At 40.7% G+C, this 23,620-nt stretch overlaps 1 protein-coding gene across 4 annotated transcripts in view; it reads left to right on the top strand.

Moving 5' to 3' along the window:
• fynb (FYN proto-oncogene, Src family tyrosine kinase b) overlaps nt 1–23,620 on the top strand; it is a 68,496-nt gene that overhangs the window by 21,006 nt on the left and 23,870 nt on the right. For 3 of the 4 annotated variants that reach the window (XM_053444742.1, XM_053444739.1, XM_053444741.1), the window contains 2 exons: nt 16,647–16,903; nt 22,266–22,362. In XM_053444742.1, the coding sequence (XP_053300717.1) occupies nt 16,657–16,903; nt 22,266–22,362 (344 nt within the window). In that variant the 5' untranslated portion in view covers nt 16,647–16,656. Of the gene's footprint in view, nt 1–13,692; nt 13,841–16,646; nt 16,904–22,265; nt 22,363–23,620 lie in introns of those variants that run through there. The other variant, XM_053444740.1, reaches the window with a different exon arrangement.

The following is a 23,620-nucleotide window of genomic DNA, read 5'->3' as shown; positions in this document are numbered from 1 at the left end:
TAAGATTATGAATCTGCGCCAGCTTGCAGGTTTTAATACTATACATACATTTCCGAACTACAAAAAAACTTTGGGGTAGTAGTGAGTGAGTATACCAAGTGATGTCGATAGCAAATGACAGCTGTTGATTTACACAGAACATTTGTAATTTAAAGGTCTTACACAAACACCGGCCTTAACTGAGAAACTGGATGTCACAGATTTTTTTTTTTCTTGATTAAAAGCATCAGAGCTTAATGATCCTGTGTATTTTTTCCCCCTGAGTTTCAAGAGACATTCACTGTTTTAGCTAAATAATATTGCACCCAGGAAGCTGCACTGTTGAGTGTAAACAACATGTACACCTCTCCTGGCCATAAAGGCTAAAGTCTTTTCATCGTTATTACTGTTGTTTTAACAATCTTGCGTTGAATTTTGCTGTTGTTTTAAACACACATGCCACTAAATACATTTTACAGTTTGCTCACATTTTTAGTTTGCTATCAAGATCAGATACTTAGGTCGTTTGATGATTACTACACAGAACAGTCACATCCATGCTGTATGTTTTTTATTTCCTGCCAAAGCCTTTGATGTGATGACCAAGTTCTGTGACTGAATAACTTCCACAGTCACACAGACAACCTTCATCTGTCGCAGGTGACATCTGCCAACTGTGTTTCACCCAAATATCTGTACATTCAATGTCAACTGGCAGACTGCACTTGCTTTGGATATAGTTGTGGGTAACATACATATCCTGAATTCATTCGGAGAGGTGTTTATTTGCCCCTCAACTATAAGAGCCATATGATAGAAGCACACAAACAGTGGTGTTGTGATGTTACTGATGTGAGCTAAGGTCCGGAGCAGGCAGAACAAACCACCACAACAATGACAACGTACCATCCATGACGGCGCCCCTGCCATCGATGAAATTCTCAGCATGGTGACCTCTGTCAGCATGTCATTCTTTTGCACTGTGGCTGTGCAAATTTAGAAGCTCTGGTCCTCATTGTACTGTAAACATTATCTAGAGGGACAATTTAAAGATAATAGCTTCAGTGAATGGCCCCTAATCTGCCATAGATTTTTAAATAACACATTCACGAATGCACAGAAAACGAAACAGGAAGAAGGATGTGGGGGGTTGTAAAGTCTGTAATGTTGAGTATATCGAACATCCGTCCGATCAGTCATATTCTTATCATTGATAAGATCAATATATAGAATTCAAAACTCACTGTAGATAGTCAACCATGCATTAAGGGTTCTTCAACAAGTCCCAGTCAGATTTTAAATTGTCTTTAGGTTTTTCCACTGGTTAATCTGCATCCCATAGTGTCATGCTTTACTTTAATTAAGAGATCCTCTAAGAGCAAATGATAATTGATTTCAGAATGAATGGATGTGTAATGAATGAATGAATAATTATTTTTCTGTCCTTGTTGTTTTGTCTTTAGCAGGCCCCATCCGGCCTGTACAGTTGTAGCAGCAACAGTAAAGCTGTAAGCACTTACTATCCAATCTGACAGGCTCCCATCATGCCATTACTGCTATAACAACATCATAGCCCTCTTCAAACATTATCTGTTGATTGATATTACTTGAGCCCACCCGCTGTGTTGTACTGTGGCCGCAATACAAACCAAGGAAACCCAACAGGGGGTAAATTGCATCAGGCCTGCCTCCCTCATATAAAATGACTCTGGTCTAAGAGTTAAAGAATATACTGTTTTGGTGTCTGTGACACTTAACACATAATGCTTCCATCACACAAGGTGCACGGCATTTTAAAGTTGTTACAGTATCTGTGTTTCATGTTTAAAGCTATTTATAGATGTACTGACTGGGGCTGCTTGTGCCCGATGTCGCTCCACCTAAGGACAGATGAGGCCACTCCAGAGAGCGAACTCAGAAGCAGCAGCAGGATTGACAGGCTGTGTTAGTTTCCACTTGGCTTCACATGATTTTACTATGATTGATGGTCAATCAATCACACAGGAAGCCCCAGCAGCCCATCACTCCTGTACCACCACTGTCCCAGCTGTCAGTTATTTCCAATGATGGATTCTGCTCTAGTTACACTTTCACCACAATGTTGTAGTTGTTGACAGTTGGTCAGTCGGTCTGTATTGGTTTGTACATCTTTCTGTGCAATACTGTTAGATATTGCAGCAATGACTGATCAAACTAACATTTAACATGAATTAATGTCATTTGTTTTATAAAAGTAAGAAAAAAAATGGATGGTCGTGGCACAGTTTATGGTCCATGTTCAAGGTTCTGGCTATATGATTGAGGACACCAGGGTCAAATTCAACGTATCATTTCTTTTAAATTTGAGGTGATCTAACAATAAGCTGATTTAACACTCTGTTTCATACAATTAATATTTTTGTTTATTACAATCATGCAATGGCCACAGACAAAGTTTTTTATTGATGTTCTATCAGGAGCTTAAGAAGATTTCAAAAAATCCGATAAAAAGTGTTTCAGAAAGAACTCACCAATCCTACCTTTGTGTGTAAGCTGAGGAGCTCAGACCTACAGTGGGTACGGAAAGTATTCAGACCCCTTTAAATTGTTCACTCTTTGTTTCATTGCAGCCACTTGCTCTCCATTCTCTCATCCAACTCTCAGTCTGAATAAGCTTTTCTCATCATATCATTTTTTTATTATTTATTTTGAAAAGGATACTGCAAAACAATAGCATGGTTTGCTCATATTGACTGAAACTGCAGGTCAGTAAACAGCAACATTGATTTATCTTCAAGGTCTATATGCTGTATGTTTATATTTGTTAGTTTTTCTTTCATTTCTTTCATTTCAGGTGATAGATAAACTGTCTTTAATTTGAAATCATATCTGTCAATTTGTATCATTTGTATTCTTTTAGCTCATTGTGTTTGTGTTGAGATTGCTCACGCGTGTACACATGCATATCATTCATTTAAACCATTTGAAGACAAAGAATGATGAGCCTTAAAGATTATCCCCCAGCCAGAACACAATCTTCTTCGGAGATGCTGGGCGGTGGGGGCGTTTCAGAGTCTGGGTGCTGTCTAGACGCTGCTGCCTCTCTGGGCAGGGACGTGCTGTGCTCAGCCAGGCAGCTGCAAACACTGACTCAGGGAGTTACAGCTGGATCACGCTGTCTCCTCAAAGGCACACTGTATTCTCATATCAGAGGTCACCCACTCACACGTGCACTGTTGTTATACATAGATGTGTATTTTTATCTTCACTGATACATATTTGAAGCAGTTGTGTCAAAAACGTAATGTGTCACTAGCGACCCTAGCTACCAAAATGTGTCTCCTCGTCCTGCATCATTCACAGGCTCTTAAATCTTGGTGGCTACTCCGTCATCTTCACTCTCTAGACTCCAGTCTGGCTCTGCCAGCAGAGTAGGGACCCATATTACTCACTGTGCTCTGGAATGGGGTAACCTAGCAACGCGGCTATAGCGACATATCACTGCGTTGGGTCTGTGATGCGCAACCACGTCTCATCGGTAAACCCTGCTTCTAAGATGTGATGCCACCCTCGGAGCTTTATCATCTGTTGTTTACTTTGTAGCAAACAGAAATGTGAAAAAGGCACAATTTCCCTTTTTAGATACCTTTTGGACTTTTCACATTTACCGACAGGACAGTGCAAGTGTTAAAGGAGGGAGAGAATGAGGAATACATACAGCAAAGGGCCAGGTTTGAACTGAACCTGCAACCTTTTAAATTTGTGAAAAAGATAAAAGTATATAAAACAAGTGCAAAACAGATATTAAATCAGAGAGTGCTTAAGGTTAGAAGTGGTGGGTGGGGTTGTCCGGGTGGAATAGTGATTAAGATGCATACCCTATAACCACAGCATCCCTGTGCTCTATCTAAAATATTCTGCCATTGTCAGCCAGCATTACAGGTACAGGTTTGAAGGTAATTTGTCGTCATATAAGCAATGTTTTAAAAGATAAGGCAGAATATAATTTTAAAGCCACATTGTAACTCTGAAAGCACTATCTGTGAGTAAAATTCAAAGACTGCATTTTTGTTCTCATTGTTAATATGAGGTGGAGAGCAGAAGTTAACAAGGTAAATATAACACATGCAGTCTGTAACTGTGGTGCTTCCTTTTCATCTGCATCGTGGAGGCAGGTTCTCAAGAACAGAGCAGTGTGGCATCAAACTCATTTACCCAGTCTGAAGGCCATGAAGGATGTTTGTGACTGCTGGGTAATAAAACATGCATCTGCTGTAAAGGGGAAAGCAAAATGGCTGATGTGAATGGCTGTGGTGTTCCGAAGAAAGCGTTGTGCCTTTCTTCTGCTGTTAGAGGCTGCCTGCACAGATGAGGTGGAGCAGGAAGGACGAGGAGCAGCAGGAGCCAGACCCAGGTTTGCCGAGCCAACGAAGTGAAACTGTAAAGATGAATTGCGGAGAGTAGGAGCTGGACACAGAGGCCTCCTTGGCCTATTTATAGAGGGACTGATCGACTCGGCTGGGAGCCACTTCATCAGCACGTCTGCCTTCCTCCAAGTGGAAGAATTCTGTGGTTATTCTCAGCATAATGGGGCTGAGCCATATTATTACAGAGCTCTCGCATAACATTGTTCACAGTTAGGTGAATGGAAACTTTGCACATTTGAGGCTTTGAACCACATCCTGTAGGCAGTCATATGGATGATGCTGAGATGGTTGTCTGTCATGGAGGTTTAGCAGAGTGTTGCACTCCCTGCACATCTGCACATCTTTCGGCTGGTTCCACGCACACAATTTGAAATGCTTATATTGCAGCTTTTGTACGTTCTGACCTTACCGTTCCTTTAGGCATGTGGGCCCTCAAGCATTGCTATTTCCAAACCGTGTCCATCTACAGGCTGTTCTATTCATGCATGTACATATACCATCTTGGGTGCCTGGCATTACCGTAAGACCATACATATTTAATAGGGAAAGTCCCAGTAGTAAGCCAGCTATAGCTGCTTCCATCCATCTCAGAGAAAGCTGTTTCTTTTCTAATAAACCCTTATTTAAATACACAACAATCTGATACTATGATGTTGAGGACAGAAATATGTTCTAACAATTGTTTATTTCCTGTGGAGCATGCAATCAGGGCAGCATCTGCCTCAGGATGTTCTCAGTAATCTGAGAATGTTTTGACACTCAAAGTGTCCCTTTTAACTTAATATGTTCAAAGGGACACTTTGATCTGCATTTTTGATCTGTAAGCGGCTCTAGTACATTTGTCATTTGTCTTTATCTGACTCACTGCACAATGAAACTAATGGTTCAACTTGTGTAATCAGAACATCATAAATCTTGGTAATACGGTAATAATAATAGTATTGGTAATCATGAATAAAATACTGAATTATATCCCTGTATCTAATGAGGGTTACACCTTTCAAAGAACATGCAACACTTTATTCCACGGTACCTGACATAAGCCATTTTCAGCTCAAAACTTATATATATGGTTTTTTAATGTAATAAAGAAATTTAATGGGAATGGCTGATAAGGTTACAAGTCCTTAGGGAGATGTAAAATGTCTGTGGACGTGATAAAATAGTATCTTCTTTACGCCCTGTGTGTGTTGTAGATTTCCAGCTGCAACAACAACAGCCAAAGTGCCACAGGGCTCCAGTCATCACTGGCTAGATAGGTGCGAAAATTAGAAGCTGGTTAATCAATATGAACAGCTCGTGGTGGTAATTTTGCAGTCAGGCATCATTAAACCAGTGTAGAGAAAGAGGCCATAACAAGATAGGGTCAAACCACAAAGGAAATCACTGAAGTAATATGTGTCACATATTCAACAGAGGAAGGGTGTAGTCTTCTCATCTTTCCACCCTTATCTTATCTTTAAGACTTTTTGGGGATTTTCTTGTGGTTGTTTATGTATAAATTAGAAAATACTTAGGTGGAAAACCATGTAGTGTCTCTCAAAACAATTTCTAAAGTGACAGTATGGTTGAGGTGAGAGGGGCGGGATATGTGTCATACAGCCACATCTTTTCAATTTTTTTCCATTTTCTTAGCTACAACCTTTAATATATGATGTAAAATAGTAATATTCTTAATATTTTTCAATAAATTAACTTTATTTATAAACTAATTAAAATTGACAAAACGTTGGAATTTCCAGATTGCTTTCCAAAAAATGAAAAAGCATATCAGAGGCTCACACATAGATAGACATGTAAAGATGACCTACTCCTCGAAGGGTGTTTATAAAATGAAATCTGCTGGTGTCTCCTCTTTTCTCTGCTTTTGTGCTACATTGTTCCTGAGCCAAAACTCACTGGTGCTGCCAGCCTGCTGTGCACCAAACTGATCAGTGTCACTGCACAACAAGCATCAGCTCTGTGGAAGAGCATGTGCACACCGTAAATACATCAGTGCAATATGCTTATGTACTCAAGGAACTAAAACGGACAGATCAATGTTTTTATTCAGCTTATCATTGATCTAGTCACAGCATGATAAAATCGCATATCTAAATGTTAAACTCCATTGGAAAGTAAATTTCCTGTCTGGTGCCATGAAAGCACAGCAGTTGAATGTAATGGAAAAATAATTGAGGGTTTCCTTTGAGGAGCAGATGAATATTTTAATGAAGAGAGCAGAGGCAACATCTCGTGTTGATTAATCCCAAGCCCAGGGGAAGGAAAAGAGTGTGGGGGCTCTCGGGTCAAGTCCTGGACACAGCTGCATTATTAACAGAAGGTCAGCTGTCAGCACACGTCTGCAGGGCTCACATCAAGCAGCTCACTCAATTTTGCGCCTCTAGCTGACAGGTTTGTAACCTTGTTGGCCATTTAATGAAGGTTCACAAGCCTTCTCTTCTGCTTTCAGCTTCTTTCCTGTTCTAATAAAACAAAGCCAGACCACAGGGAGCATATAATCCACAGAGCATCTGGAACTACTTTTATTACCTTGCCATAATAAGATGTATATGATGTATTGGGCGGGGGCCACCATCAGCTTATAGTGCAACAGCAGAAATAGGCTCCAGAATAGATAAGTCTCAAAAATTAATCTTGAAATGATTAAAACACACATTAATGCTGTTTATTTAAAAAAAAGTCCAAAGCAATTATAAATCCTTACATCAAGGCTCCCGTGAGATCATGTGTGACAAACAATGATGGCTTCTTTTTAGAGTGCTAGATTAGTTAGTGGACTCATAACCAACAGTCTCCTGTTGCGTTCACTGTCTGTGCAGTGAACTAACTCTAAACATAAACAGTAAAAAGTAAACAGTCTTTTGAATCCCTCGTTAAAAACATGGCATCAATATTTCAAAGTCGTCAAGCAGCAAACTGTCACTTTGACTAATTAACTAAGATCATCCCAGCAGGCAGATCTGAGAACTGCGTCATTTTAGATGATCTACCTCTAAGTGTCATTGTTAAGACATGACCGAGCAGCAATTTTCATCATTGTTGCAGCGTCATTTCAATTTAATGGTAAGTTATTGATAATTAAAAGGTTTTGAATAATTAGTAACTATAAGGGACTAAATAAGTATATATCTGTATTTGCACTCAGTGTGAACTCTTTGCCGGATTTTCTGACATTCAGTTCCATGTAAATCCCATGCTAAGTGAAATATTTCCTAGTGTAGTTGAGCCTGATAACAAAAATAGGTTGCACTTTCCTATTTATCATATTTGTATTCATTGTTAGTATTCCCCTAACTATGCGACTAATATTGGTTGTTATATCAAAAGGGGCTTCAGTTTTGTGAACTGCAGCATGTCAGGAAAATTGTATTCTTACTTGATTATTTAGTGGGTTTTTAAATAAAATTAACAGACAGACAAACTACAGAAGAATTGTGGCTTGATGCCTTCACTCACCATATGTACATGTGAACAATTCACAGTTTTGACCCCCTACCCAGATGGAGCAGTGACCTTACTCCTCCCAGACAATTCAGCAAAGAAACCAAACAACTTATTAATGTATACAAAAAACTGTCTGTAATTTGTGTCCTGTTTAATAGCCAATCAATTGATTAAAACTAATTGTTTTAGTGATAGCGTTTAGCCCCACAGTTTGATCAAGAATGTAGAGATGTGGCTGTGAAACAGTGTCGTTTTTCTCTCATGAAGGGATAGTTAGCTCTGAGTCAGACCACCATCAGGTGTCCTTTGTCGTCCTCCTGCTGCTCCTAACAGTGCTGCTGCTGATGCTGAGCTTCACTGACACAATGGTGTTACCACTGGCCCTGCCCAGCTTGAGTTTGACTGACAGGAGCAGGGAGGACAGAGGCTGGCACCCCTCTGCTGTGTGAAGATAGATGAGAGGGAAGCAAAGAAGAGAGGACCATGGGGGCAGGCATGGCTGAGGCCTGTGTTGTTGTGATCTGCGCTTAGCCAGCAGGAAGAGATGTAGACAAGTATGTGGCCTCTCGACTTCCCCGGTGGAACCACAGGGCTCGCCTGTGTACAGCAGGCAGAAGGGTTGTGTGCGTTCTGACAATACATAACTCTCCGGCAGTCACAGAGGAGAGGCGGCCGACTGAAATTCACCATTGGCAACAGCCTATTTTATAAACTCTGAGGCGACCTGTTTGTGCAGAGGAGCTGACACTTAGGGATCTAAACAGAATATATTCTGTGATCCAGTGAAGGGGGTGGAATCATCCTCAGACACACCTCCTGCAGGGAGTCCAGCTCCTTTACTTTGTAGACTCCGCTCCACCCAGCTTCTTTGAAACAAACTGAAACCACACATTGCGGGCACTAGGCTTTGAATTACAGGAATGCTCACTCAAGGCCCAAATAAGGTCTTTAACTCTTTAAATGTCGACCTTGGCAAGGCCAGTAGCAGCTACTAATGTAGGGGGAAGTTCCCCTAATTGAAGTATTTTGTGTTTTTGCAGTATTCTGGAGTACAAAAAATGTTTCAAATTTCAAACCAACTAAAAATAGCTGTGCTGAGAATGTTCTTTTTCAATTCCAGCCAGCTAATTCTTGGTAAGTGTCTCTGGTCGGCTGTGTGTATTTTGCTTTGCTAGCCTGGTTCCTCAGGAAAAGGGAGGCTGCTCTCTCTTATTATGGTTAAGCGTGTGTGGTGGAGGCTGCCCGGGAGGCAGCAGGAGTGTATGGGGATGCATGGATCCCAGCTGCAGTGCCTCCTCTGCAATGTGCCAGGTAACCTCAGTGAGGCGTCACGCTATGAAGCCATGATTGGCTATGAGGGCTACACTCAGAGGGCATGAGCTTATTTCAAATGATTAGCAACATTTTAAGCAGTAATTTTATACTGTTTATTGAAAAGTAAAGGACTAATTCAGTCGGTGTCCTATCGGAACACAAATAAACACACAACCTTATTCAGTATAGGGCATAATTTTTGTTATGTTGTTAATATTCCATTCATATTCATGTTTATATCTTACAGAGCATAGTCTGGTTATGACTCACGTCATTATGTCTACTAACAATCTGTTTTAACATTTTAAAACCTCAATCTGAAAAAGCATAATGCTACAGAATACCATTTGGGGTGTTTTCTTTCCAATTTTAACCCTAAGGTCTGATGTAGCGGTTCAGGACTATTGGCCCTCAGAGACTATGTCAGCCTTTTCTAATGTAACCTATAACCCCACTGTTGTAGTTTAAAAAATAGCATACTGTCTCTCAGACTTGAAAATCAAGCAACGTTGCCATGAAAGTTAACCACTTCATTCTGTATCCTCTTCTGTAATATTTTCCTCTGTCTCCAACACACTGTGAGGGAACAGTGATTAATGAAATACCTTCACGGTGAGGCTAAGTAAATATTATGCTTAAGTGATGAGTCAACTGCAGTGATCCTGGTCTCTGTCCAGATTATCTGACCCAAACGGCAACACGCCGCTGTGCTGATATTCAACAAATTGCAGGCATTGTATGTGCATGTGAATTGATCAAATGTGCCATGATTTAGAGAGAATGTGTTTTTGTGGTGCCTTCGATGTGGTTGTTTGTACATTCCTCCATTTTTTGTGTTTGTGAGTCGATAACTTTGAGTGGCACAGACCTCCTCCCTCCGCAGGATGCTTCATGACTCTGGCAGGGCAGAATTCTTGGAGGGCAGAGGTCATACCCTTTCATTAGTGGCTCTCCTCTTTTGCACCCACTTTGTCTTTTTTTCCATTCTGGCCTGTCCATTCCATCACTCACCTCACTCTCTTCCCCTCCCCTGTCAACTCTCTCTTTTACTTGACTTCCATCTCTTTCTCTCTCACCTCTTCTATATCAGCCAATGTTCTTCCTCCACTCTGTGCTCTTTTATCTTACCCCATAATTGTTTTCTACCTGATTATTACCCCAGGCAGACCTCCACACCTCCTCCCCTCTCTTTTCGAAGGTGAGAGAGGGTGCGATTACATCAGCTTTGTCTTCATTATCAGTGGTAATGCTGGTTCACCAGGGGAGAAGAGGGCCATTGTAGACACAGGAGTATAAATACAGTGGGTGGTGCTGGGGGGTTTTGTGTAGATATATTCAGTCAACATGTAGGGGGTGCCACATTGCTGTCATGATAGATTCTTCCATGTGGCTCTCTGGTTCTTTCTGTTGCTCTCAAAGGTCACCACTGTTGAGACAGTTTATAATACATGAGCAATGATACTGCGCTGGGCCAATTACATGCTGTAACAGAAAGTACATTGATAAAGAGGACCATACATTCAAGCTTTTTTATATGGATAGAGGGACATGTGAACATGTGATGTAATTGACAACCCCTCAGAAAATTGCCCCCTCACCTCTGCACCAGGTAGGAAGAATCAGGAAACAGGCTAAAATTGCAGTGTTGTGGTGAATTAAGTGGGTCTATGTCAAGGATATATGCTTCCATATGTAAGCTCCAATCTGTGTGTGAAGCAAATTACTAGCCAGCCCCTCCACCCTGTTTCCACTCTCTCTGGAGGTGTTTTCATTCAGACGGACACATTCCTGCAAGACCCTGATGACTAAAGGGATGGAAAAATCCTTCCCCTGAGGGGATTATATACACCAGTGTTCCCTCCGCCTCTTCCTATAGCAGACCCTCAGATTCCCATCCCTCCTTTCCTGCATTCAATGAATCCCCACCCTATCACCTCATCATCAAATACAAATGCAGCAGAGAAGGATCCCTCCCCCAAACACCATCGCATACGTTCAACTCTTTCCCATGAATTATTTACCTAGAAGTGGCACATGGACGAGGGGGGGCCTCTGGATGCCCCACCTCACCTACATCTTTTTCCATCCCTCCATCAATTTATATACATCGAGCGCATACAGCTGGCAACTTATTTCACGCTTGAGTTAATCAATGCTTTTCATCCCATGAACTCTTTGAATCACACTCATTACATCTTCAAGTACTTCAGGTCTCCAATTAAAGAAGCTAATGAATTTTCCCTATCCAGTGTAATGTGAACAACCTTTTGTGTTAACTGATTATAGATCCGACTCCAAAACTGGTCATGTCCTGTTCTGTAATTGGATTTTCCCTGAGGGTTCATTGATTTCATGTTGAAAGTGGCTGAAAAATGGGAGGAGGTACTTGGTCAGATATGAATCATGAGGAAGTATCGAAAGTTTTGTAGTGTACAACGTTTTATTTTAGTGAAATAATGGTTTGATGCCCACCCAGTTTATGTTGCTTTAGTTGCCTCTTGAGCTGTTTTCTGAAGCTCTGGAGACCTGAAGGAGCACAGAGCAAAACAGCCCCTACGGCAAGCAGGTGCCATCTTTTTCTGTGAAGCAGGAAGAATTAATCAGCAGAGGAGTCTGCGTGAAAAGCAGGGAAGGAAGGAGGGAATAAAAAGATGAAAGGGCCTTCAGTTCAAAGAGAGCAGTCAGTGATGGCATTGGCCACTGCTGGGCTTGCAGAGGGATGAGAAGGAAGACAAGCCTTCTGTCACAGCCATCTTTGTCAGAAAGCATTTAACATGATTTTAATAATCCGACAGTTTAAACCATTGTTCAAATTGATTCGAGTTGCTGTAATTGAATTACAATTACAGAATGTAGTAATCTGAACTCATATGACAAGAGGCATTGAAGTTGCTCAGGAGGCTCATGGTTGAACAACATCTAATTTCCTCATTTCATCTGTATATGATCCATTTTGGTCTCAACAGTTTCCAATTTAAAGCCCTGAAAACCACCTTTTCCCAATCAGCTTCTTACTGTGAGCATTGGCTCCTTCAAGAACACAACATATTCCATATAAGAGATCTCTGTCAGTATTGTTTTGGCTGTTCTGTTCACAATGGTTTGAAGTGGGTGGTACTGGAAAATGCGATGTCACATACACAATACACCAGTTAAGTTTCAGGAAAGAAATGTGAAGAGTGTGTTTTTTTCTGATTTAAAGTCAATAGATAAGAAATCATATTAAGTCAACATGCTGGTGAAGTAGCAGTTGCTTTACTGAACTCACTTAAATCACAAAAATATACAAAATGTAATACCCAAATACATTATCCTTGCGTGTGGCCTGTTTTGTGGCCATTATTCTGAAGCTTTTTTTGCATATTATTTTTTGGGCCTATTTTTGATAAAGGTGGGACATGACTGGGTGAGACAGGGGAGAGAGTAAATGGATCTGGTAGTTTGCACTTTTGCGTATTGCATCCATGTTGTCTGTTCCCAAACAATTCAGCTATTGGGTCAGCCCGTTGATGCCATTTTGTACAGATGGCATGAGGCTGCCATCTTGCTGAATAGGAAGCTGAAACCCTGTCTCTTAAATAATGCCTATAAAGCACTGATTATTAGATTTCTTCTACAAGTTGAAACTTGCAATCAAGCAGACCACCAGACCTTTTTTCAATTCTTGAACAAATCTGGTGGTGTAGAGATTCTGAGGTCTGGAACCAACCTAAAGTATTTGTAACCTTTACTGCCCATCACAAGGTGTTCTCACAGTATAATTATCCCAACACAGTAATAGCTTAATGGATCATTTGATTCATTAGGTCTGTGATGTAAAAAGGTAATGTAGGAATGGGTAATTAAGGTAATCTTCCCATTTGGGTGGTTTTGGCTCGGTGTGCTCTGTCTGTCACTGCAGCAGCAGAATAGATTAATAATGCTCTGAATGGGCCTCTGGAAGCAGCAGATACAGTCATTACTTACAGTTTGACATGTGATGTCACACCAGGTGACAGCAGAGCCGCCACAGCACTTTACACATCACTGTGGTGAGAGGTACTGTGTTTGTGGGCTTGCACATGGACGGGTGTATTTTTATGTGTTTTTGTGACTGTAATCATTTGTGATCTGCCCGTAATCATATTCAATCGTCTATCAAAAGCAGCTACCTCCAGCTCCATACAACCAGTAGGCATGTCTATCTGTTCTACGTCCAAAGGTTATCATTTAACAACTGCACCGGAACAGCTTTCATTCCAGCTCAAAGGGATCAATACACTTGTTTCCCTACCAAAAGCCTATTCAGTCTGCCTCTGCCAGTCGCCGGTTATGTAAGGAGTCAGAGAGCAGAGCAGCTTGTGGTTTTCACTCGGTGCTGGCTTCTGCAGTGAGCATATACGATTAGAGATGCTCTGCGGTCTTGCACTGAGCATAGCATTGGTGCTGTTGTCGCCTGGTCCCTTGCCTGCGCCCCCTGCCTGCCCGTGTTCTTTCACACAGGATTATAGCATTGGTTGACAGCATTGTCATGGCATATTCTACGGCACTGCTGCAGCATATGTGAGACAGCCATTTCACTTTGCCTGTGGGTTTGATACTAGGTCATTGACATGGGTCATACAAAAAGCACCAAGGTGATATTTCTGGGCCAAGAACTGCACCACCTGCTGTTGTAATTGTGTCAAACCTACTTCTTGGGGATTTGCCACGAGGTAACATTGTTTCGTTTTTTATGTTTGTGGATAAAATAACTGGCTTTATAGTTGGATATAAAAAATTTTTTTTAGTAAGTTAACCATTCATCTTTTATGTGTTTGATTGCTACTAACAATCTCCCTACCTGGTATGATTAATGCAGATATGGAATAAGGCTGCTGTGCTCTGAGAGCTCACACTAAGAAAAGCTTATCCCCACACCAGCTCTGACATTTTAGAATTGTGAAAAGTAAAAGGATTTTAAATTCTTTTACTTTTACTGTTATTTCTGTTCTCTGATCTAATCCTATAACATCATTCAATTTTAAAAGATATGCACCCAAACAGGGAAGACAAAACATCGGATGAATGTGTAAGGTTCTACAAAGGGAAGAGAAATGTGTTTTGTTTGAAAGTCCCATTCTTGGCATAGACTTGAAAAAACTCTCTCTCACACACACACACACACACACACACACACACACAAATAATACGGTTAGATTCTCTGCCTTCAACAGCCGCACTTCCTGTGACAACCTCTGATTGTACGGACGGGCATTTAGGCTTCTGTCTGCACCAGCGTGCCATCTAAGGGATCAGTCTGTAATTATGTTGAAAGAGAGTGATCACGGTGTGTCAGTCAGTGTGGGGCTTCTGTGCTAATTGGTGGAAGGTTTGTCTGTGTGATACTCAGGGATTAACAAGGACTCAGCCTATAGAGGTTAGCACTTGATCATTGTGTGAAAGCTTTGATTGCGAGAATAAAAGCTGCATGTAATGTCAACAGGATTACAAGTTTAAAGACTTCCTTGTCTGCTGGAGGATTCCATTTAACCTTTCTGACCATTTATAGACATTGAGGTAAATAATGTACAGCATACTATATAATGGAGTGTAGTTGGGGGCGGGTGAGAGGAGAGAAATTGGAAAGAGAGAAGATAAGAACAGATAAAATGTAATAATTTGATAAAAGCATGTCTATTTAAAACACCTCACCTTATCTTTCTCATTTTGTCATCTGCAAATTTGGGATTTCCTTATTCAGAACTATGGATTTTATAAGCCAGAGGTAAGACCAGAATAACAAAGCCAACAGCTCTGAGTAGTTGCGTAAAGGACAAAGCCTTAGATCCGTCTGGGACAGAGATAAATAACTAGACTAACACCCTTCCAAAAGAAAATGTTGGGCTGAAGGACTTAAACAAAGCGGATGTTCTTCATGTAGCTGGTGCCAGAAAAAACATCATGGAGGAGTCAAATTGGAAACAGTTCATCCTCTGGGCAGCATGCTTGGCATGTTTCCGGACAGTCTGCCTACATCAAGCAGTGGATCATTTCACATGAACCTCCAATGTTGGCCTGAGGAACAGTCATGGTGGTGAAACCACGAGGAATCTTCCACGAGAAGACTGTGTCATTGTCATGATATTTAGTTAGTTACAGTCTTTCCTCTACAGCAGCTTGTTACACTGTGATTATCATGATTTAGAGCAGACATTTGAGGACTGGAGCTGAAGGAAAAGACTTGGACTTTGTCTTGAGAGGAGAGTCTGTTGTGTCTGCACTGATAAACCACACAGTTATTTTCATCCTTGTTTTGCAGAGAAATAATTTGATGGCATTAATTCCTCTGCTAGTGCACTTTATTGTCTGAGGGTAGCCTAGTAACCGACTCCATTATGACATTTTTTTTTTTAGATCTGAGCATTAAATTCTGGGGAGGGGACGACCATCCTAGTATAGTCATGAATAAACTATTCAACGAAGTGTTTCAAGATGTTTCCTCTGAAGTACTCTGGAGCTGTAAGTACAGCAAGCACATGTACAACAGAAAAATGCCTTCTTTTCTTAAACAAAGTTGTCTGTTGCTTTGTTGCAAACCACAAGTTTTGGTTTATTTCAATGAAAAGTCAGATCTTATGCAGTACCAAACCACAGTTACCGCAACAGTGGTTGTTTGGCACTTCCATAAGGTTTTGGGAACTTGTAAAATTCAAATTTGGAAAAATGAAATAAAAAAAAACTGCAGGAGCATCGCTCAGGGGTCAAGCTTGAAAAGCCTTTTAAAATTCCCAGAATGTAACCTGCCTCCAAGCCTGAACGACACCTTGGATACCCCAGTGAGGTCACTTGTGTGACTTCACAAACCTGACGGCTCGGACAGAAACACAGAACATGTTATACTGCTGTTTGAATCATAAACAAAGTTTGACATGTAAAAGTGGTGGAGAACTCAGAGTTTGAACAAATCAGACACTGTTAAAAATTCAAAATTTTTACATTCCTTCCGCAGGCCACACATTGTGCTTTTTTTATTCACCTTGTACATTTCCTGCAGAGCCAGGACCTGTAAACACAGACACACTCACACTGAACGTAAATACGGAACCCCCTGTTTGGTTTTGTACATTAACAATAAGTTTGTTCACATAAACACCCTCCACAATGCTGACAAGGAAGAGGAAAACAGGAAATATACGAGCTGCCGAATGCTGGCAATGAAAGACAATAGGAAGCAACGTGCAGCCCCATCAAAAATCGTCTAGACTAAAATCACTAAAGAAATTACTACTAAGAGAGAGAGAGAGATATTTAAATTATTTATTTTAAATCATTTACGTTGTTTCGCATGCATGCTTAGATTCTTGTTCACCTGTGACTTCTTTGTAAATCCATAACTTGGGGTCTTATATAAATCTGTTAAATGGAAATGTATAAATGTGTTTGGATTCTTCTAACCACTTCTCTTGCAGTGTTGTCCCTCAAATCCAGTTTCTTCTAAACCAAACTAATGTTTGTTTTTTTCTTGTCGTTCTCGCTCAGATTATAGAGAATGGGCTGTGTCCAATGCAAGGATAAGGAAGCAACCAAACTTACAGAAGACAGAGATACCAGCATCTCCCAGGGACCCGGCTACCGCTATGGGGCCGACCCCACACCACAGCACTACCCCAGTTTCGGGGTCAACGCCATCCCCAACTATAACAACTTCCACGCCCCAGTTGGACAGGGGATGACCGTCTTCGGAGGGGTCAGCACTTCCTCTCACACTGGAACCCTGAGGACCCGCGTTGGGACGGGTAAGGGACATGATGATGTGATGTTCAAAGATATCAGCACGAATTGATCAGAAGTGTGTGAGAAAACCACTAACAGTAAAAATCGTATTCCTGCTTGCACATTTTGCTCAAACTTATATTATCAAAACTTCTCAGTCAGTGCACAGAGGTTTATTTCCTTTCATTGGAATTGAAGACAACACATACTCACTAACACTTTCAGATGCTTGAATGAATGTGAAAGTAACAAAAATCTATTGAAGAGGATGTACAGTACATGTTTATCGTAAAAAACATGCTTCAGTAGAACAGATTTGCTGTTGGGGTAAGCACAGTTACTAAAGAAGTAAAAGCACATCCAAGGTCTGATGCTGATCCGTTTCCAGGTCATGATGCCCTCAGACTAAGAATAGGTAGCCTTCTAACTACAGTGCCTTTGTCTTTTAGTTGCTCACTGGGGATTTTATCTTATGGGTTCAACCTCGGGTCCCCCCAACTTTCACAACTGTAAATATTTAAAGAGAGGTTCATGTTGAAGCGCCCTAGCTAATTTAACATGAAGGAGCAGTAAGTTCTCTCAAAGGTCCTACTGTTCACTTTCCTCATCGTGACTCCATAGGTAACATTCACGCACATTTGACAGCTGGACCATTTGTGTTTATTGGCACCAAACTGAAAGTGAACCAAAAGTACAGATGTTAGCTGTAGGCTTGCTGCCAACAACTAGTGGTGTGTGTGTATGTGAGGGTGCCTGGGTGTTTGTGTTAAGTCCCCGACTGATCTCAGAACTCATTAGGCTCCAGTTCTGTATGTTTCCTTCAGTCTCATTCCTTTTCTCCTTGTGTCTTCATAGATTCATTGAAGCAGGTTCATTAAGCCTCAGCATACACCCTACTGTTTACGTTGAAGCACTTTCAACGTGCAAGTTGCTTGCATGTACACAACAAGGCGGGACACATCACAGTGCAAAGTATGGTGTCGGTTTATGATAGCTACATAAACCACACAGCAGAAAAGTGAAACTTTTTTATTTAGTGGTGGGTACTAACCCTAACCCATGTTCCTGTAATCTTCATTCCAAGATGGTGGGATATTATGTTGGTGTCATAGAGTTCTGGCAGCTCCAGAGCAAACAGTGTTACATTTTCTGGCTGACCATTTATCAAAGGTTGTTCTCAGGTTATGTCACAGACAGCTGTGATCACATTAGTTGCACACTGAAAGGTCAATGCCAAATAATGTCAGAGTTGAAACTGATTGAACTTTGAGCAACAAACACAGTGAGGTGTAAAATCTGAACAGAGTGCTACACAGAGTGCAAGGTAATGCTGCAAAGTTTAGGGCCTCGCAATGTTGATTGAGTGGATCGGTCATCAATCAATCAATCACATTTTATTTGTATAGCCCATTTTGACAAATCACAATTTGTCTCATTTGGCTTGAACAATTGTTGTGACATCCTTGGCTTTAACCCCCAACAAGACTAAGGAAAACCTACAAAAAAAAACTTGAACAGGGTGAAAGTTAGACCAGACTGTCCTGCGGAGGAATGAAAACAAAATCCTGTTTTTACCTATAGAAGTGAAGTACGCTAATATAGCACTTTTCTTGTCTTTTTGACAACTAAAAGCTCTTTACAGCACAGTTTTGCCATCCACCCGTCACACACACAGAGTCTCTCACACAGTGCAAGCTGTTACTTTCTTTTTTGGGGTTCGGTATCTTGCCCAAGGACACTTAGGCATTCAGTATGGGGGAGACAGGGATCAAACTGCTGACCCTCTGGTTGGTGGATGACCCGCTCTAACCCCTGAGCCATAGCTACCCCAAACAAATCAGTGGATAAAAAATTGGCCAAGCCTTTCCTGTCACAACTGAACAATCACAGGCGCAAGTGTGGACAAATACTGAGACAGATGTTATTTTCCAAATAACAAGTAGAAGTGAGAAGGGAGATTATTAATTTGAAGGTTCCTTGTTTAGTCTTATCGGTATGACAGAAGAGAGAAAATATTTGCCACACAAACTAAAGTGCGAGAGTCATTTCTCTCATCTTTATCTCCACACAGTTAGTGTTCTGTTCCAGCTGCTTGCATATGATACACACACACCTCTGAATGCAAAAGCACAAACATTGCTTCTGCTGTGAAGACTTCCCATTGGATCCAAAATACTAACAATCATCCCAGCCACTGCTACAGCTCCACTATTGACCCCCTCCCTGGCCCTGTCAGGAACGTCCGGCGGGCATTAGTGCAGGGCTTTGTGCAGTAGGCCCATTGTGTATGTAGGGTTTATTCCTACTCAGGATATCCTTTATGTTTGACTGAGCCCGGGCGGCTGTGCAGAGGAACTCAGCATTTCCACTCAACTTGGCAGGAGTCCTCTGCCTCAAAGTATGGATTATTTTCTGCGCTGGATAATCCAAATCCCGACTGTGGCAGTGGAGGAGAGAGAGGTTTAGCTTTTTAATTTTCACCCAGTGGGATCATTTGGACATAAGCCGCCCTTCCCTCCCAACCTCTGTTCGAAACACAGCTGTCCAGCTTGTTTCCGTAACAGCTACAATCACCCCACCACACTCACACTGCAGAGGAGCCCAAACTACAGCTGGCAGCAGACAGTGTATTGATTATCAGTTGATCTTTTGCTGATGATGTTTCTCACCCAAATGGAAAGTTACAGCTACTCCTTTGATATTATATAACTAACTTAGTAGGACCCTGGTAGACAATTGTGAAGTGCAAGAACAAACCGGTTTATACCTTATGCCCACCTTTGCCGACCTAATGGAACGTCCTAACAGCATATGCTGAGATGCATTCAAGGTCTTGTTACTGTCGTGAAGGTTATAAAAGCAAAAAAAGTGTTTCAATCAGATCTCTTTTTTGACCTCCTCCCCCTCTCTTGTTTGTAATCACATGAATAGCGGCAGGTCCTCTCTATCTGCGGTCCTATCAGCAAGAGCCTTACATATCAACATTTCCCAGAAAGCCTCAGTCTGGTGAGAGTGTCTGAAGTGAAATGACTTGAATAAATGCTGTAAAGAGAGTTTAAGTGGACTTTGGACAAGTGCCCATTAAACTTCCATCTGTCAAACACTCATGAGGCATGTAACAGCTGAGAAACACTTTTTTTTTTATCTCAACATGCTCCTGTTATGAGGCAAACTGAATCAAGCTATTGCCAAGATAATGAGCTAGATGGCGCTCCAAATGTTTTCAAGGATAATTATTTTTTATTACAATTTGAGTCTTAATTTGATAGCTTTGACTATATTTCCTAACAGTATTACATTAGTCATCTGCTCACCTTCTTCTCATATAAAAAACTTTGTGTAATGTTTTTTATTATTCAATGAAAAAAATCTGTCCTTTAATCTTAAAACAAAACAATACACTGGAGTGTTCGCAAACCTATCAATGACAGGTCAGTTTGTATTTATTTTATTCAATTTTTTCAACATTGTCTTAGTTCCTTTTTGTAATGTCCCTAACGTTTCAACTGTGTACTGTTCAGCAGTAGCAGTAGGTAACAAGTCTTATACTAATGTGTCAGGCAGGGTTGTGTCCAGAAGGGATGTAAAGATAATACAGGCAAAGGGCTCAGTTCTGGTGCTGAGCTTTGCAGGTTTGCAAAATTGAAAAAGTGGCAAGAGTCTGGACAGAATGTGAAAAATAGCATCCTATTCTGCAGGGTTAAACGTTTCAGTTACATTTCTTGTTTTTCCGCTGCATACAGAACATGATAGGCATATGGGATTGTTTCTGTTTTTGTATTTCGCACACTGTAGAGAACGTTCAGTCTTGAGAACTTGGAAACATTACTTTGACCATAGCATGAAGACTTAAGGTGTATTTAACACTTCAATAATCCTATCGTTTCCTTTTAACTAGAATATACACTTTTGTCTAAATGGTAAATAGACATGAGCTTTAAGGAACTCACATGAAAACCTGGAAAAATACTTTTTGCAAACAAATTCTATATTCTGGGCCACTGCCTGCTTCCAGCCGTGTCCTTCTGCAGAGCTGTCAGTGAGATAATAATGGAATGGCTGAAAAGGTTTTTCAGGTCACTGGTCTGTATCGAGAGAGGTTTAGATTCCCTGTCCAATGGCGGTCAAACTGGAGTAAGAAAGTCCAAATCCCAGAGTCTGTCCCTGGACAGTTCAGTGTCAGAAGCACTTTCCCTGGCTGCTCTGGTTCAACTCAGGTTTTTGAGACAGGCAAATGTTTGGCAGGGTTTTTTCTGTCTAAAATACTATAGGGTTTTATCTGATGCACTTTTTTAGAGAAAGACTTCAGTCTCCTATTAGCTCATCAAGGTTTGACAGTAAAATCCTCAAAGTCCTCAGACTTCTATTTAACCCTAACCCCCATTGAAAGTAAGTAGAAACTGTCCGTCTTTTCACAATGTATATTTACATTGTACCTTAATTTACTCCGAACATAAGTGAACAGATTACACAAATTCAGTTTAAATTTCGAGATCTCAGCAACATTCAGAAAGGTTATTCTGCCGTCATCAAAGCTGAAGTAAAAAAGTAAGTGGAGGTTAATATTTAATATATATATAAAACAAGACAAAGGGGTTTAACATAATTGAAATGAGTTAGTTTATACCCCATGCCACCTTACCATATATAAAGACAAAAGTGTTGTATTCTGTTACTACCACACTTGAAAAGCCCACTGCTATTTCCATCCTCTTTCCTCATTTATCTCTCTCAAAGTGTCTTGCATTTAGCATGTGAGAACGAAACACACTTCGGTACAGATGGAGCTGATGGCAGTGTGATACGTTTTCAGCAGATTATGGTGCTTGATGATAAGTAACAGGTTATCACAGTTATACAGTTCTGCACCATGGCAATTATTGAGACATTTCATTTGAAACATAAGGATCAACAAAACTGTTCCAATTCACCGAGTGCTAAAAGATGTCCACTTAATAACTGAAGCTTGGTAGCACTGACTCAAAAGCAGGGACAGAAATTATAATGATTTAACGTCTGGTAATCTAGTAGCTATTAATAAAAAGTCATGATAAATGATTCTAGAGTCTAGATATTTCTGTCTGGATCAAAGTGGTAGAATGACCAAAACATTCATGATCCTATTTCGACCAAATGTAACCTCCAGCAAGCCTAAGTACATTACAATAATTGTTGGGAGATAAGTGCTTCTCTGTTATCAACCGTTAAATTTGATGACCTCCATATTAAATTCAAAACAACAGACTTGCAATTAATCCAGAGATTGGTCTTTGTGTTCAGTGTGCAGAAGCTTTCATCAGTCCAGCGTGTGATTTTGAATTCTGAACTTCATTTTCTCATGCTAATCTGCCGAGTGCTGACCCTGAGTTTTTATTGCTCCTGCAGGAGTCACCCTCTTTGTGGCACTTTACGACTACGAGGCGCGGACAGAAGATGACCTCACCTTCAGGAAAGGAGAAAGGTTCCAGATTATCAACAGCACGTAAGTAGCTGCAGCTGCTTATCACGCTGTCTGCACTTGGGAGGAATGCCCCTTTTACCACTGTCTTACAGGGAATGGGGCGAGTTGCTAGAAGGGGAACAGGCAGTGCTTCACACTTTCAGCAGTGAAAGTAGCAGATCCTCCATGGAAATTAAGTGTTTTGGTATCATAATCTGGAGCAAATTATAACCCAAAATAAATCAGCTTTACCGCATGTTGTGGAACAATACTGCTACCAACCTGTCAGCCTCCAAAAGTGAATAATTTTAATTGTGAAAAAAAAGGCTTAAATCCACTGAATAGCTTCAGAAAGTCTGGATTGGCAGCAGCTTTTTATAAGGTACAACTTTAAAGGCTGCAAGGCAAATCAAATGAGGTTAAAGTGGTGGCTTGAACATGTAATATGACAATCAGCAATAAGGTTTATTTGAGATTTCCAAAGGGTGAAGCAGCTTCTCTCCAGCCAGCAGTGATGAGTGTGGTGTTCTGCTGATTTTAGACAGGAAGAGACCTATTACACCAACTGTGATGTTGGCCAGTCTTTTTTCCAAATAAAACACACACACACACACACACACTCACACACAATCTAGGTTTGTGTGTGTGTCTGTGTGTGTTTTATTTGGTTGTTATTTGGTGGAAACAGAAGTGACACCATGGGAATGGTTCTTGTATCAGATAACACAGTATGACTTTATGACTTTAGTGGTGGTGCTTTTTATAATGATTGTAGTAGGACTTGATACTGGCACTCATCAAACTCGTTTTTAGAACTGTTCCAAAAAATGTCCAGGTGTTCATTCATTTCTGCACTCGCCTGAGTTGTCTAATCTGTCTCAGTGATGAGGTTTCCTTGAAACTACTATGGTTTGAATACAATGAAAGAAGAGAAAGTGAGTCAGCATTTTTTTTCTAATGAATTGATTCTAATTTAGTCATTGCTAGCATAAGGCAGTCAAGCTAACAATTCAACATATATGAAGTGTATAGTTTCCTAAAGCAAATTACGGATAATTGAATATTTACTTGGATTTGAATAAAAAAAAGTAAAGGATTTTATTTTCAGAGAAATCATTATTTTCTTTATAGTTTCTACCAGAAAAAGAGAAGTTCTTTCCCAGAAAGTTCATATGACCGCCTTTATGGTGTCGGTGGGATGTTTTGGGGAGTCATCGTCTCACTGTTACTAAGATCCAGGCTACGATACTGCTTCAGCGGGGGAGCCTGTTTGTATCTGCTCAAATCCAGGGCAAAGGGC

The sequence above is a fragment of the Pleuronectes platessa genome, chromosome 17 (assembly GCF_947347685.1).
Source record: "Pleuronectes platessa chromosome 17, fPlePla1.1, whole genome shotgun sequence".
NCBI classification, from domain to species: domain Eukaryota; kingdom Metazoa; phylum Chordata; class Actinopteri; order Pleuronectiformes; family Pleuronectidae; genus Pleuronectes; species Pleuronectes platessa.
The sequence above is the reverse complement of the archived record's forward strand: the minus strand, read 5'-3'. Positions and strand labels throughout refer to the sequence as shown.